The sequence below is a fragment of the Alligator mississippiensis genome, chromosome 7 (genome assembly GCF_030867095.1).
Source record: "Alligator mississippiensis isolate rAllMis1 chromosome 7, rAllMis1, whole genome shotgun sequence".
NCBI classification, from domain to species: domain Eukaryota; kingdom Metazoa; phylum Chordata; order Crocodylia; family Alligatoridae; genus Alligator; species Alligator mississippiensis.
Window position 1 is genome coordinate 33,705,717 of NC_081830.1, and position 16,424 is coordinate 33,722,140.

A 16,424-nucleotide genomic window follows, 5' to 3' on the forward strand; every position below is an offset into this window, starting at 1 on the left:
AATGCCTTTAAATAATGCCATTGATAATGGGATGTTTCAGTCTTGGGGAGCTAGGCTGCCACTTCCTATCTCCTCCTCCTTTATTTTGGGTGTTGATCCATGGCAGGCAGCAGTGATATCATTGACAGGAAGTTTTGGATTGCAAATAGTTTTTGTGCTATGTTTAACTCAGGGCTCCCCAAAGGTTCTGTCACTGGGTCTTAGGTGATGAATAGGCTGCTAATCCCTTGATGGAGTGAAGTGTATTTCCAGGGTTACCTGAACTCTGAGACTTGAAAGAAATCCATTGGCACTATTACTGGGGCATTTGAAAACCTACTTAAGTGGCTGACTTGATACCTGCATGCTCACATGGACGCTGCATCCGGTCACGTGACAAGCGTGGACGTTAACACATTTCTAAACAGGCGCTGTTGTTAAAAATGTCACACGTGGGCCAACACTGACACATTCTCCACTGCTTGTTATTGTAGTTAATCTCCCGTGTGGGATCATTAGCATGGCACACATGGAAACTGAGAGGGAAATTGTGCTTATTGGAGCATGGCGTAATCACCCTTTTCTATCTGCTGCTGAGGCGGGAGTTAATCTGTATCATCTCACTGGCTTTTTAACCCCAAAGGCATTTGCCCCATTTTTACTTAGGCCTCTTTGATGAATTAGCACTAGCCTTCCTTGTGTTAAATCTTGACTCAGTAATTCCAAAGCAGGAATGCCTTCTCCCGGTCCCCAAAATCCTAGAATAACCTAGAATTTCTGAATCACACCGGAGAACCTAATGGATAATTCTAATCCTGCCGTGCCATTGCATGGGACGATTCAAATAGTCCATAGAAAGAATAGTATTCCGCACCCTTAGTCAAATAGGTTGCCGTCTACACGGACCCAGGAGTGTGACTGTGCTAAAAATTTGGTGACAGTTGTTAATATATGTTTAAATCAAGCTCAGTAGATAATAAAGTTTATTTTTAGTTTTAAAATAGCTTTGAAATTGTAGGAAAGCAAGACAGAGATATAAAACAAGATTTGTCATATATTCCTTCTGCTCTTGAGACTTGCTGTTCTTTGAGCTCTGAGGGAGGGAGCGCAAGTAAGTTTGCTCCACTATGCTTTCCCTTACAGTAGCTGGCCATTCTCAGATTTGGCCTCCTTCTACAGATCCTGTCTTTCATGTGTGTAGGTTCCCTAGGTAGGAGGCTATTAGCTAATTGTGCCTTGTTCAAGAAGCCCATTCAAAGCTCTTCTAAACAGGATTGGATTTGTGTGTCCTCTGGCAATAGTCCAGTCCACTCCTGGAAGCTCTCCTGGGTAGCAGGGCCTGAAGGTCAAGTGTCTGCCTAAGCCCTGCTCCCTGCAGTGTTTCCCCAGCTCCTCCGCAACTGGTCTTTTCTGCACACCACTTTACCGCCCATAATCAGAGTAAAGGACAGAAGAAGGGTAAGTGTGATTCCTAGAAGAGCTCTACTCAAGTTTCCTGTTCCTGTTCTTCTAGGACTCAATCAGCCCTCTACCTGCCTGTCTATCCCACATGTCACTGCAGCAAGGTAGTGTCGAGCTGGGGGGGCGCCATTCACATGACGGTGAACCCTCAACTTGCCCTGAGGTGGAGGCATAGACCTACCCGTCCTGTTGTAGCACTGCAGAATTCAGTGCAGGGGAATTTAGCCCCACGTCATTATATATGACTGAAAGGTTCTTTTTATAAGTTGGCTTAGTGGGTCATATATAATGCATTGTCTTAATGGAGCCATCCCCTAATCAATGCCAGGGAGATGAGTGGTGCAATAAGAACTGCTCTTTATATGCTACATAATTGTACAAGAACAGGTGTACAATAATGCAGGGAAGTACAAGACTCTCTGCAAAACTAGATTTAATGTAAATTTTTCCCCTGAGCTACAGGGAAAGAGCCAGGGAGTGAGGTTGTTCCTTACAGTATGTGTGTCTGCTTTGTTCCCCGGTGAACATGGCACAGATTCCCAGCTCTTTTCCTGGTCACCTGGCATCATCAGGGCCTGGGCTTTGTCTCATCTTGTTTTGGGGGAAATCATAAATGAGTCTGGGTTAGCTTTGATCCATTCAGGTCTAGTCAGGATTCCAGGTGTCCCATGCTATTCCCTTGTTCCCGCCCTCCCCCCCACCTCCCCCCCCCTTTGCCCTCAATATCTGTGATAGCATATTTGCTCAACAGGGTACTGCCCTGCCATCGGCAGAGCACCCAAAGATCCCAAGATTGAGCCATAGTCATCTACTTCTGGAAATTTGGACTTACTGGTAACACAGAACAATGGTACAGCACAGACCTCAGCCTTAGCTGTTCTTCTGCACTTGACGCTGTCAAGGGCTTACTACAGGACATCCCTTCTCCTGGCCCCTACCCCTCCTACTCTGAAGAGACCCACCTTTCCCCCTATGGCCTAGTAGTGCTGATTGGGACTGGAGGTGTAATTAGTCACAGTCATCATAACACAGGATCCAAGCAGCCTGGTCTAAGAAGACCTGGTAGAACAGCCCTGAGTCATCTACAGATGGGCCAGGGCCCATCATTACCCTAGTATAACTCTGTACAAAAGCACAAGGGACTGGGCTTTATGCTGCCTCCATCTATTTACTCTGTTCAGAGTAAGGAAGCCCAGCATACAGCTTCTGCTGAGAGCCATCTGCTCTGCGTAGGGATGAGCTTTGTTTATTCAAATAAGAAACCCTAAGTAGGCTTTATCCCAGAAGTCCCAAATCTGTGTTCCAGGCCTTTGCCCCATGGAGATGATTTCTTTCCTGTGGCGGTGAACCATCATTCTCTCAGTCTCAACTCGTGGTGCTTCAGTGTCACATTCCTCTTTGTTTGCTGCAATGTCTCTTTTGCTGTTATCTGTCACTTCACACATCCAAATTCAAGTTTCTCTTCATTCCCTCTCCTTGCAGGATGCATCCATCGCACATAGATTCCACATGATGAGAGAAAAGCATCCTGAGAAATTCAACAGCAGGTAAACCCTCTCCCCATTCTGTCATGAGGCTGGTGAGGAGCGTTTTTTGGGCCCTGCCTGGGAAGCTGGGGCTTAGAACAAGCTTGCTTCCTTATCTGACCTGCCTCCTGGAAGAAACACCGATAGTCTAGAGGACAGAGGGGTGCAAGGGCAAAGCATTCATTGACCTGTCATGGTCAAAAGATGATTCCCAGTAGAAAACGTTGTGCACAATCAAAAGTTTCCCCATGGAAAAATTCAGTTTGGCCAAAACCATGTTTTCCATAGAAGAACTGTCCACCTGATGCAAAATTCCTATCAGGTCTAATTACAATCATGTAACCTGGGCACTGCCTGAGACTTTCCCAGGAACTGTCTGACACCCCTTGCTTTCTACATTTGCTTTCCTTTCCTTTGCAGTTCTGACCAGTGTGGCGGTCTTATACCTAGGCTAGCAGAGGCCAATCATTTGGCATGTGTATTGCCATCAATTAAGCCCTGAGTCCTTCTTGAGTGCTACTCTGATCCCCTTCCTCTGCCTTATTTAATGCTCTGCTTTCTGCTTCCTGCTCTGTCTTCTGCTGTGCCCCCCTCCCTGATCTTGCATGCAACACAGAGCCTGTCCATGCCACATGTGGCATGTGCACCTCAGGTTGGCCACCCCTGCTTTTTTTATGCTCGCCCCACTTCTCCACCTTCACCTTTGTTTCCTTTCCTAGGCTGTTTCTCTTCTCACTGGCTACACCAGTGAGAAAAGTAAAAACAGCTTAATTTGAGCAGCAACACCTAGAAGGGGAGGAAATGCTGTATTAGGCAAGTCATGTACAAGCGTGTCTTTAGGCCCAGACTCCATCCTTCAGGAGTCTAAATGGTATTTAACAACTGACTGTCTTCTGCACAGCTCAAGTCTCTGAGAAACTGATGAAAGAGAAGGTGGGTGGGTCTTTTTCCTGCTTTTTGTGGACTTGGTCTTATGGTGTGTTTCAAAAGTAGGCCCATAGACAATTTGTCAGGGACTTAAGGTGTAATATGTTCACGCATTGACACCTAACAGCTGGCATAGGATCTGGTTCTATGTATAGGCATATCAGCCCCTGCCTTCTTCATAAGCATGGTGGAAGATAGAGGAAAACAAACATTGGTTCCACGATGCACCCAGAAAATTAAGATCTAGGTTGATGGTGGACATAATCACACCTGTCTATAAAGCAGTGACATAACTCAACTGGAGGTGTCTCTTGGTTGATGACTCTGTGGGGAGGGAAACAGGCAGTCCTGTGCCATAAGCAATATTTGTATTAGGTCTTTACGTTACTCCATTCTGTGGGCCTGGAGAGGTAAGCTTTCATGGGAAACCTGCTGGAATTTGGCTGTAGATGTAATTACATTTGTTCACATTTAATATTTACCTACCAGTGTCAGGACTGGCAAGTACAGGCTCTCCAGCAAAGGCAGAGCTGCAGGTTCCAATTAGCTCAGATCTTACTTGGTGTTGATCAGAGTGGCACGGTGACAGGAGGAGCATGCTGCTTGTGACCTGGATCCCTACTTTCAGAAATGCCTATTAGAAAACCTTCAAACAAAGCAAAGAGCCTCCAGCCCAGCTTTCCTCTGAGACACAAAACTCGCTCATCTTAGGACAGCTCATCAAAGCACAAGTGAGAGACTGAAAGCATGCCCAGAAAAGCAGAGAAACTAAGTGGAGATGTCACACTGATGTACACTTTAATTTCCCCCTTCCCATCCCTGCCACCAAAAGCTAGATGAATAATAATTAGAGAGAACATGTCTTTCAGGGCAAATCTCCCTTTGCTAAAATCACAAGCTCCAAACTTGAGCTCAGCTTTGTAATTGTTTGTGTCCCACTGAGTTATTTCTGGCCTGGTCTGTGTGCCAATGATAGTGCATGTTTGGGCACTGGTGCATAAAACCCTCACTTAGGACCAAATCCCACCCCACCAAAATCAAGTCCCACTCCATTGACTTCTATGGGATCAGTTTTTAACCACATTCTTGTGACCCCCCCCCCCCCCCCTCCAGTGCTCTGAGGCCATGGGCTGGACACCGAGGCTATGTTCACAAAAAGACCTAGGTGCTACAATGCATGGTTACAGCAGTGCACTTTTAGGCAAATAGTCAGTAATAGAATTCACAGCCCCTGGCTCCCTGGACTGTACGTGGAGAGGATTAGGCACCTCAGAATAGGACTGAAAAAAGCCAGCATCCAAAGCAGGGCAGCTACCTAAACTAGCCAATAGGAGATGGCAGAGAGAGGGGTATGGTGTAAACCGTGCCCCTCAAACCACTGAGGTCTGTGTGGCAAAAAGTCATAGAGAAGTGGGGCTGGAAGGGAACTCCAGAGGCAACATGGAGTCCAACCTCTGCCCGAGTCAGGATCATCCCTATTCAAACCATCCCAGAAAAATCTATTGTCTAACCTTTTAGCAAAACTACAAAGTTGACCCTGATAGAACACAAGCCATAACACCTGAACCTGCCACAGGTAAAGCAGGGGAACCATGGAAGCCACCATCTTGCTTCTATAAATGTTATTAATATATGATCAAGAGATCCCAGGTAGAGGGCTATGTCTCTCACTACAGAAGAAAGCAACCCCCCCACACACACACCCTCTCCCCCAGTCTGTGCCAATCTGACCATGGGGTAAAATTCCTTCCTGACCCCAAATACAGTATTGGTCAGACTCTGAGCAGAGGGGCAAGACCCTCTAGCCAAGAACCTCCAGCTTTGGTCTCAGGAGGAGCATTGGCACAGCCTAGTCAAAATCCCCAGCCTTGGCTGTAGCCAATACCCAGTGCCTTTGATGAAGGCAAAAAAATGGCATGGTTGTTCGTGGCATAAAGAGCAAATTCCTTGGATAGTTTCCAGATGTGCTCTGGTGGCCCCTCCCCTCAACACTGATTGACAGAAGCATATACTGTATAATTTAATAGCAAATTCTGTGGAAAGTAAATTACATCATATAATTTATCATATTATTATAAATCTAAATATTACTACTAATATGTTAAATTGTTTTTATTAAGGGTAGCATAAATTATGTTAGTTGTTAAATGCTAGCATGCAGCATCCACCAGCAGTTGCAGCTGACAGCCTCTGTCTCTGCGGTGTGAAGACTTGTCTATACATTGAGATTTCACATTCTGTGTCTGCTGAATTGGTTGGAATTCTAAGTCAGCTTTTTGCCAAGTTTTAGAGATATGGAAACTGATCAGACACAGGATCCCACAATTCAGTTACATTTAAAGGCATCTGGCACTCTAACAAAGCTCATGTAAGCAGCACACTCATTAGCACGCTCTTTCTGCCATCCAGGGATTGATTTAATTAGCTAAGGGTCAGAATGCAGAAAAGATACCTGATTCGGGTCAAAAATGCAAACAACACTAAAAAAGGAGGCAGCCAGTTTAAATCAAGGTGGTAGTGACTGATTTAATTTTGTAGTACTGATTTAACTTTGTAGCTGTTGCCTAGACTAGTTCTTGTCTCTGCTGGTTTTCAGTTTGACCCTCTGAAAGCTATTGTGATGCCGTATCTTAACCCAGCTTATCAAATTCATCAGTTTGTTATGTGACTTGTGAATCAAAAACTGCTTCAAACCATGTTAGAAGCTCCATCAGCTAGATTGCTTTTTCAGCCACAAAATTAACTTGATCTTCACTTAAGCCCTAGCGCCACAGTGTTGCTGGGCACAAATCGTGACAGTGATGCTGCTGTGCAGTAGTAATGTGCTTCTGTGCAGTAGCTCATTGCTGCTGCACAGTAGTGTCTAAAAATAACTGTGTGGCAATGGGACTGTGCAGTAATGCCAGTTACTTCACAGTCGTTTAGTACTTGGTTAAACAAGTACTAAATGACTGCACAGTAAAAACTGCGCAGTCCAGCATATGTAGATGCACCCACTGTGTACAAGGTGTGATTTCAAGCTTCTCACAGACAAATTACTGGTAGGACTTAATATTCCTTTCATAGTAACAAACTGTGTTGAACCATAAATACCATTTTGGAAGCACTGGTTCTGATGGAAGTTACACGGTTGCATTTAGATCCTCATTTTGATTGGCAGTGGACTCCCTGTATCAAAGCTTACAGCCTGGACAATGATTGAATATTTTTTTAAAGAGGAAACCAGGGTATTCTCATCAGGAAAATGTATGCACTAGATATCACTTACTAAAGAAAGAATATGTGTGTTGCAGGTGACATGAATTGCACTAGACATCATTCCATGGAGCAGATCAGAGAAAGTGTTGCATATATACATTGCATTATCAGAGAGGAATGCTGAGATCTTGTTAAATTCTAAGCTGTAGTTTACAACAGCCCTCACTACAGCTTGTGCTGCAGTTGAAAAATGTACAGATGTGAGTTGAACTGGCTGTGTTTGAAAAACAGGCAGGTCGTGGTCTTTCCAGCTCCCAGGCATAAATAACGCATGGCCCTGGAGGTGACCACCTGCAGGTGGTGGTAGCAGTGAGTGGGGAGCTCCTGCAGGCAGCCTCAGCGGTGTCAGGAGGGGAGTCGGGGGGTGTAGTGAGCACCAACTGGCAGTTGGCGACCACCCGCAGACACTGCCGGCATTGTTGGTGGCACTTCTCTCAGGAGATCCGCGTGCACCCCCCACACATCGTCAATGCTCCCAGGTATAAATCCAATGTGGAGTACATAGTTATGCTGTGCATCTGTTGCTTCATCTCCTACAAATGAAATTGATTCGTATTCTGCCAAAGCAGATTTTGTAGACTGAACACGCAAAGCAATTACTTATGGTAGATAATCCTGGCAAAGTTTGTTTGCACATGGGAAACTGCCAGCGTTTGGTATGTGCTTGTTGAAGCAGTCCCTTAGTTTCAGGTTATCAGTTTTCTCCAAAGGTATGTTGGCAGCAATGAATGCCTACAGTAGCTTCTCTTCTTGTTAAACTGCTTTCAGTGGTTCTTTTTAAACAATCAAGGACATTGTCATCTGTGTTTTTTTTCTGACCTTCAGCCTTTGCAGAAGCCTGTTGCTTTATATGCGTTTTAGACTCGATCAGTGCTGTTTTTTCTCAGTACATCCAGAGTCGTATTGCAAGATGAACAAAACTATTTGTCACCATCTGAATGTAAAGCTCCTACAGGGAACTGTTACACAATCCTGAGCTGAAATGGATTTAGCTTTTTTTTATTTCTTTACAGTCATCTTCAGACTTCAAACTACTGCATTTAAGATGTCACTGAAACATTTCACTCTACCTTACTGACTAGTGCCTTCATTTAGTGACTAGTCTATGTCAGGACAAGGAGACGTTAACTCTCAATCACATGATCTATGGCTGTAGTGATATTGTTGCTTTGTCCTTGTATTGTGGTAAGCATTGGGACATTCTAAAACAGCGTATTATATGGATAATATGCATTTTATATTTTTTTAATTGATTTTGCGGGTAATCCTGTATTTTGCATTTTCCATGAAATCTGCAGAATTGTGATATAAGCAGACCCCTAATTACTACTGAGGTGTAGACACACTCCTAGGCTTCTCCTTTCTCTTTGGAGTTACAGCATTGACCTCTCTACTTGAGGTGGAAGCCTAGCCAGATCCTTCCTTGCACAAAACCAGAGGAGGAATTATGTCTGTTATGGGAGGGAGAGGTGTTGTCACACTTCTAACTAATAAATGTGGTTAGGGAGCTCACAGGGATGGAGGAAAATTTGATTGAAATCCCTTCTCTGCCAGAGAGACCATGAACCCAAACTACCAACTTCTATGTGAATGCTTTAAATGCTGGGACAGGGTGCTCTAAGATAGCACTCTGTTATGGCTAGGTTGCAGGTTGCACTTAGCAGGTGTTAAATACACTTAAAATGCAAGCAACTGAACATTCAAGCGGTAAAACATGCACCAAGTGTACTTGAATCGTAGCAAAGTTACGGCTTTTGCTGGACAAGTATTTCCAGATTGCATTAGGTAACACATTTTCAGCTATTGTCGGACGGTTCCATGGAGATAATATGAGCAATTCATAGTCCTCATCCAGCCGTAGCGCTAGCCAGGGAACCGTCTACTGTACAGAGCTCTTGGATAAGAAGAGGAAAGCCACACATCTTAGGAGGGGGTGGTCCTGAGTCTTTAGCTTGTCAGGTTCCTCCTGAAAGCTGGGTGCCTGCAGTCCCCAAGGTCCTAGGCCGATTCAAGACTCTAGCGTAGTGCCAGGGTTGTGATGGACAGTCAGCAAGCTGTGCATGTTATAGTTTGGAGCAAACATTGCCGTGCCAGTGCTCAGAGCACATTCTAACTCTAATACTGCACAGGTTTAACATGTACTAAGTGTCCCATGTGACAGAGCCCTTAGCTCTTCCTCATGGACCTCTTCCACTTAGTTTGCAGTAATTCAAAATTCTTTGGGCCACAGAGAGAAAGGGAGTGTGACTGTGTAGCCTACTGGTTAGGACCCTTCTTTGATGGAGGTAGAGCACCTGGATGTTGTTCTCTGCTCTATACTGTCGTCAGCCTAAAATTTCATGTTGATGCATATTGAGACAAATCATTTTAGCTAAATGGAATCTGTTCGTAGGTTGCAGCAAAGACGGTGCCTGTTTAGCAACTAGTTATGAATTGTGGTTTTGGATTCATACTTCAGTGACTTGAAGCCAAACCCTGGAGCCAAACAGCTTTGTTTTTAAGAGTTCAACATCCACATTTTCCTAATTTTGCAGGGGCATGGTGAGAGAGGAAGCAGGTGGTTATATGGGAATCTCCTGGCTTTTCTCTTTAGTTTTTTTGAGCAAATGCTGTTTTTGTTGAATCCAAAATGTTTCACTTTTGCTTTTGCCCAACTTCCAGTAAAACACAGGCTCTGTGTCTTTTCCTGCCAGTTCCCTTTGTTGGCAGTTTCCTGGCCCTGCAGCTCCAGTGCATGTCCTGCCACATTGTCTGCACCAGAGTGAGGAACCCAAAGCTTGCTAGCACCCTGCAGTGGGGCCAGGGGGATGGAAGCTTCTACTTTGCACGTGGCTTGTGAGGTTCCCAAGCTCTTCACTAGCCTAGGGGAAGATTAACACCAGCAAACCAGGGAGATCTGAAGAAACAATGGGGTGGCGGCAGTCTGAGTCACCCAACTAATGTGGCCCTTCCACATGTGAGCTCTGTGATTACTTGGTTGGCACTGGCTGGATTTATAAGGAGTGCAGCACTGTAGTACTCTATCTGGCTTAGTGAGAAGGTAGCTGGCCAGACTGAACAGGGTCAAAGCCAGATCCAAGAACAAGTGAGGTGCGGCAGCATGATAGGCCCGATGCTCTTCTCACTACTGCACCTTGGGCCAAGGTGCCCTGTGCATGCAGGGGGGAGTTTCCATCTCCACACTTGAAGATGCACACTGAGGGATGGCCCCTGTCTCAGGTGAGGTGCCCAGGGCCCTCTTCCCACAGGATTGGAGCCCTGAAGCTGAGGGGGTTCCTGCGGGGAGGTGGGAGGGGGCTGGAGAGTGAGCAGCCACAGGCTACCCACGGTCTCCCACTTGACAGCAAAAAGGCGGCACAAATGATTACTAGGCTCATTGCCACCACAAAATGCAAGCCCTTGTGGTGCAGCAAAGGGCTGTGGCATCTGTTCATTTGGCATTTGTGCTGCCAGAAACATTTTTATGGCACCACAGAAGTCAACTTCTGTTTGCAAAGGGCAGGGAGCAGGGTTGCTGAAAGCCTGCCACACAATCTTGCATCCACTCAAGCAAAGAGCTCAGGTGACCAGCAGGGGACTGAGAACATTTCAATGAGCCTGTGCAGTGGGTTGCCGGTTTTGCTCTCAGGATTGTCATCCCAGAGCTCTGCAAAACAAAAGAGATCACAGTTTCATAGCTAAATACGGCAGGCTGGTCAGACCATGCACTGCCAGTGCATCTGCCCCTTGCCCGCACAGCTTACCCCTTTTCCAGTATTGGCTGCTGCAGGCTAGCCCCATGTCCCACATCCAGCTAGCCTAGAAGCTGGTGCCAGCTCCTGCCCCTGGTGTATCTCTCAGCTTCCCAGTTCCCACATCCCCATCGGCTGCCAGTTGGCCTAACAAGATCCTCAGTCCCACGCACTGATGCTGGCTGGCCACGAATCACCCTTCCAGCACTTACTCCTCTTGGCCTGTTCTAGCACTCATCACTTACAGCTGTGAGAGTCAGCAAGTTGGCACATCTGGTAGGGGAGTAATTTTTTTGTCACTGAGTAACCTCCATCTCACTCCCTGTCGTTCCATGGCTTGAAAATTGTTTATGCCAAAATAACGACGTGGAAGTTATAGAAAGGAAGCATTTTCCTTTGTGTAATTGTCCATAAGTTCTCCCTTGTGGGTGTGCTCCATCCCTGAGCCTTTGGCTGGAGACTTTTATACCTTAGCACTGCCCATGGAGTATGCTCCAGCCTTGCATCCCCTGCCGGCTGCCTGTGCTGGGGGGATAAAGGGCAGCATGCCCTTCCTTCTCAGTCCCAAACCTCCTGGCGGGGATGGAGCAGTTCATTAGTTAGCTTGCTGCTGCAGCCTACTGTCCAGCTTAGCCTACGTTTCCCTTTTTACCTACTCTAAGTTCTTTATCTTCTGTCATCACATCCGAGTTCTCTAGCTTGGTGTGGGTTGACATCCTTTTCCCTTCCCTGATCCTCCTTTCTCTTTTCCCTAGCAGTTCATCAGGCACTCCATCTTAGGCACATTGTACCATATTTGTCTGTTGATTTACTCTTTGCTTTCACCCCTGCTGCAAATCTCCTGCAGCAGAATAAAGTTGTTACTTCATTGTGATGCCCACACCAAAATCCTCAGGCTGGTGCATCTGCCTCTCATGCGCAGGTTTCTGTCAGTCCTACCCAGTGCCAGGGGGACATGCATGGGCATTGGTCCAGGATTATTTAGGAATAGTACATCTGTACTGTGCTACTGTTTCCCATGCTTCTGGACTTTGGTGGTTACCACATGGGGCCCAGAAGGAATTTTTTCCCCCTCCCGTTGCTACGTGCATTATTGGCTGATTTTGGGGTTTTTTTTAAAAGCCTTTCTCAGTGACATTGGGTGTTGCCTGCAGCCAAGGCTTGAGGGCTGTCTGGGGTATGCCAGTGCTCCTGCTGGGACTTCTTGGCTAGAGGGGCTTGCCTCTCCACTCAGGGTCAAACTGACCCCATATTTGGGGTCAGGAAGGAATTTGACCCCATGTTCAGATTGGTACAGATGGGGGGGGGGGGGGTGCTTTCTTTGTGGTGGGGACGTGGCGCTATTCCTGGGATCTTTCAAGTGTATATTAGCAACTTTTAGAGCAGCAGGATGGTAGCTGCCATGGTCCTCCTGTTTACCTGTGGCAGGTTAGGGTGTTAGTCTTTGTGGTTGTGTCAGAGCTGGCTGTGTAGTTTTGCTCAGAGAATAAACAATAGATTTGCACAGGATGGTTGGGATAGCGCTGATCCTGCCTCAGGGTGGGGTGGGACTAGGTGACCTTTGGAGGTCCCTTCCAGCTTTGTCTCTCTATAATTCTATGTAATGGGGCCAGATGAGTTTTGTTGGCCCAGACAGTCCCAATCACCCTGGCTCTGATTCTGATCCTTGGCATGCCCCAGCCCTCACTCTGACTTCTGCCGTACCCCAACTTTGTCTCAGACTCCTGGCTTACCCTGACCTTGGCATTGGCTTCTGGTTCACCCTTACTTCAGCTCCAGCTCCTGGCTCCCTGGAAACAAGGTCCCTGGATATCACCTGCATATTAGGTAACTTTCCCCTACTGCCCATGCCCTGATCTCTAACAAGTGAGCTCTCAGAGCTCTCTGGCAGGTCAGCAGAGCTCCTCAGCTGTCTTCAGTAGGGAGGCACTTCATCTTTGGTGCCACTATCATGTACCCCTGTCAGAGGTACACCTTTCCAGTCTCCACAATGGTACAGTGGATCACCTCCAGTACTGTTCATTTATTGTGAGTGGAGAGATCAAGCACTCATTTTTTCTTCAGTGGCTTGCACAATGGGGTTTCCCAACCAAAACGAGAGAAAACACCATATTGTCTGCTCCAGAGTGGGCTTCAGTGCCAGCTCTCTTTTGGCTGAGTTCCTGTTTCCATGGTCAGGAGACCGTCTGTACATCTTCACCCCCAAGCCTGTGATTCTGCATGTGACCCACAAGGTGAGATGCTGCCTGTCTTGGATCACCCTTGTAGCTCCCATGTGGCTAAGATTGTTCTGGGCCTGAGACCCATTGCTTCTGTTAGCGTCACATCCTAAGACTTTGCCCCAGGCCTAGATCTCCTACTGCAGGATGACAGCAAGGTGCTTCCCCCAGGTCTGCACTCCCTCCCTCTCTCAGCTTGGATGCTGGATGGCTCTCACACTTAGAACAAGGATGTTTGACTCTGGTCAGGGGCTTCCTTAGCCACAGTAGGAAGGACTTTGCCAGGCCGGCCTTCTTGGTGAAGTGGTCTAGTTTGGCAGTTGGTGCCACTCCAGACCTTTCACTCCAACAGAGTCCTCCATCTCCTGCGTCCTGGATTATCTGCTAGAGCTAAAGAATCAGAGCTCACTTGGCAACTCTCTCAACTCATCATCTGCCTACTGATGGCTGGTCTGTTCTTTCCCATCCTGTCATTCTTGGTTTCCTCGAAAGTTTGGCCAACTTGTTTCCCTGCATAAGATTCATACTGTCAGAGCCTATGGCAATGCACTCTTTACTCCATCCATAGTCCCCACAGCTTGTCTAATTGGATCTTGAGACTGTCATATCAGTCCCTCCATCAGTGATTTGAGCTCACTCCACCAGGGCTTAGACTGTTTCTCTCCACAGTGTCTGCAGAGCTACATCCTGGAGCTCAAGACATGTCTTCACCATCACCACATCATTGTGGAGGCTTCAAGAAACAATGCTGCATTTGGCATGGTGGCCCTTCAATCTTGGTCTGCCTACTGGACTCCAAGAACTGCCTCTGTGTGTGTGAAGGTGCTATGCTAAAGTCGCCTCCCCAGCGAGGATGTCTACATGGACAGCTTCTCAAGAGAGAAAAGGAAATCACTTACCAGTAACTGGAGTCCTTTGAGATGTAAGGTCCATGTGCACATTCAAACCCCATACTCTCTTCTCCCTCTTCCTCAGAGTCGCATGTTTTAGAGGCTGTATGGTTGAGGGAAACGAGGAGTCAGAAATGCACACCATTTTGTAACCCCTCTGTGTAGGCAAGGGAGGCCATGGGGGAAGTGGAGCTGGAGTGCAATCTATGGGTGCTATTAAGGCATAAAAGTCTCCCATCAGAAGCTTACAGACTGAACCTACTTAGAGGTGATAATGTGTGCATGAGCAATTCATCTTGGGAGAACTCCAGTTATTGATAAGCGTATTCCTTATCCAACAGTGGATCCATGGGGGGTGCAGTTGCACCCCACTTTGATTCCTGCTCCATCCAAAGTTTAAAACCAACTGTCTGGCAGTGGCAGCAGTATTTCTAGTCAGGCAGCAGTGAGGGAGTCACTTGACTTTATGGCTCATTGTAATCTACCTGATCCCTTCTAAATTCTTCATTTCACAGATGTTAACGACTCTCTCTCCTTTGTAGAGGTCTTTAATGGTTCCATTAATCAAGCTATCCTTTGGGCTGCAATTCTGCTGTCTGCTAGCTGCTCCTGGTAATGTAGCTCCTATTTCATAGCCCTGCAGACTCTTGACTAGAAACATGAAATCAGGATTACAGTGAAGCACTGGATGCACTGCCAAGATGATCAAGAAGACTTGATTTTGTTTCATGAATATGAAAGAGATGTACATTTAATTCTAATGACTACAGAACTAATGAAACATCTTTTGATTATTTTTGCCTAGTTTGTTGTATTTTTATATAAAATATATAAAGTAGCAAATTGAGCATGTTCCAGTTAATCCACCCAGTTGGCCTGCCTGGGGTCCAAGTAGAGATGGCTACTCTCAGATCTGGGAGGCAGTCTGTCTAGAGCACAACAGTGTGGTTGAGAGCCCTGCTGTGGCACATGGTAAGTTTACTGGTCCGAGGCCCTAACCCAGGAGGATGAAAGGCTCATGTGAAAGAAAGAGAGAGCTTAAGAAAGAGAGAACAAGAAAAAGAACATAAGAGAGAAAGAAAGAACAAACTAAACAAAATGAAAGAAAGAAGAGAAAGGTCAAGGCTGTCCCAGAACCACCTAATTTGAGGAACTGAGGTTGTAAGAAAAAATGCTTTGAGAATTGTGATAAATTGTGAGTGTTGGCAACACTGAGGATGGGACAGAAGGAACACTGGACACTTGGAAGGAAAGCAGATTTAAGAATGATACTTACATTTTCTCTTCTACTAAGTCCCTGGTTCAGCATTAGAAGAAAGCAGCTCTTGTTTAGGATTCATAGATTCATAGATTCTCCACTGCTGTCACATGATGGAGGCCAGGCCTTGTTACTCTCCCTTTGCATCAGTGTTACTGAACCCTACGTACTTTTGAGATCCAGGGTCGGGTAGCATTTGTCCCCCTAACTCTGACATCTGCCTGTCCTATCCTTTCCTAATCCTTGGGAAGACCTTTGAGAAAATTATAAAGGAGCACATCTGCAAGGGCCCAGCAGGGGAGGTAATGCTCAGAAGCAACCAGCATGGGTTCATTGAGGGCAGGTCCTGCCTGACTAACCTGGTTTCTTTTTATGATCAGGTCACAAAGTCCCTAGACGAGGGCGTTGAGGTGGATGTCGTCTTCCTGGACTTTAAGAAGGCCTTTGACACTGTTTCCCACCACATTCTCTCAAAAAAAACTAGGTGACTGTGGCATTGATGCCTACACAGTCAGATGGGTGGCAAATTGGGTAGATGATCGTACCCAGAGTGTAGCGGTAGATGGGTTATTTTCAACCTGGAGGGATGTGGGCAGTGGAATCCCCCAGGGCTCGGTCCTGGGGCCTGTACTGGTCAACATCTTTATCAGCAATCTGGAGGTGGGTGTGGAAAGCATGCTGTCCAAATTCATTGATGAGACCAAGTTGTGGGGTGAGTTGGGCATTCTTGGGGTGAGGGACAGCATCCAGCTAGATCTAGACAGGTTGCAGAGGTGGGCAAGAAAGGAGAATAGGATGGAATTCAACACAGACAAGTGCAAGGTGCTGCATCTAGGGAGAAGGAACGAGCAACACACCTGCAGGCTGGGAAACACCCTTCTTGTCAACACAGTGGCAGAAAGGGATCTTAGAGTCATTGTTGACTCCAGGATGGACATGAGCCGCTAATGCGGTCAGTAAGGCTAACCGCACCTTGTCATGCATCCACAGATGCGTCACAAGCAGGTCCAGGGAGGTGATCCTTTCCCTCTATGCAGTGTTGGTCAGGCAACAGTTGGAGTACTGTGTCCAATTCTGGGCACCGCAATTCAGGAGGGATGTGGACAACATGGAGAGGGTCCAGAGGAGGGCTACCCGCCTGGTAAAGGGGCAGCGGGGCAGGCCCTACAAAGAGA

The 16,424-nt window shown here is 46.6% G+C and overlaps 1 protein-coding gene across 1 annotated transcript in view; it reads left to right on the forward strand.

Annotated features, from left to right (window-relative positions):
- LOC102572496 (diacylglycerol kinase beta) overlaps nt 1-16,424 on the forward strand; it is a 138,436-nt gene that overhangs the window by 73,054 nt on the left and 48,958 nt on the right. The window contains exon 20 of the mRNA XM_019489894.2: nt 2,923-2,987. Coding sequence (XP_019345439.1) covers nt 2,923-2,987 — 65 coding nt within the window. The remainder of the gene's footprint in view (nt 1-2,922; nt 2,988-16,424) is intronic.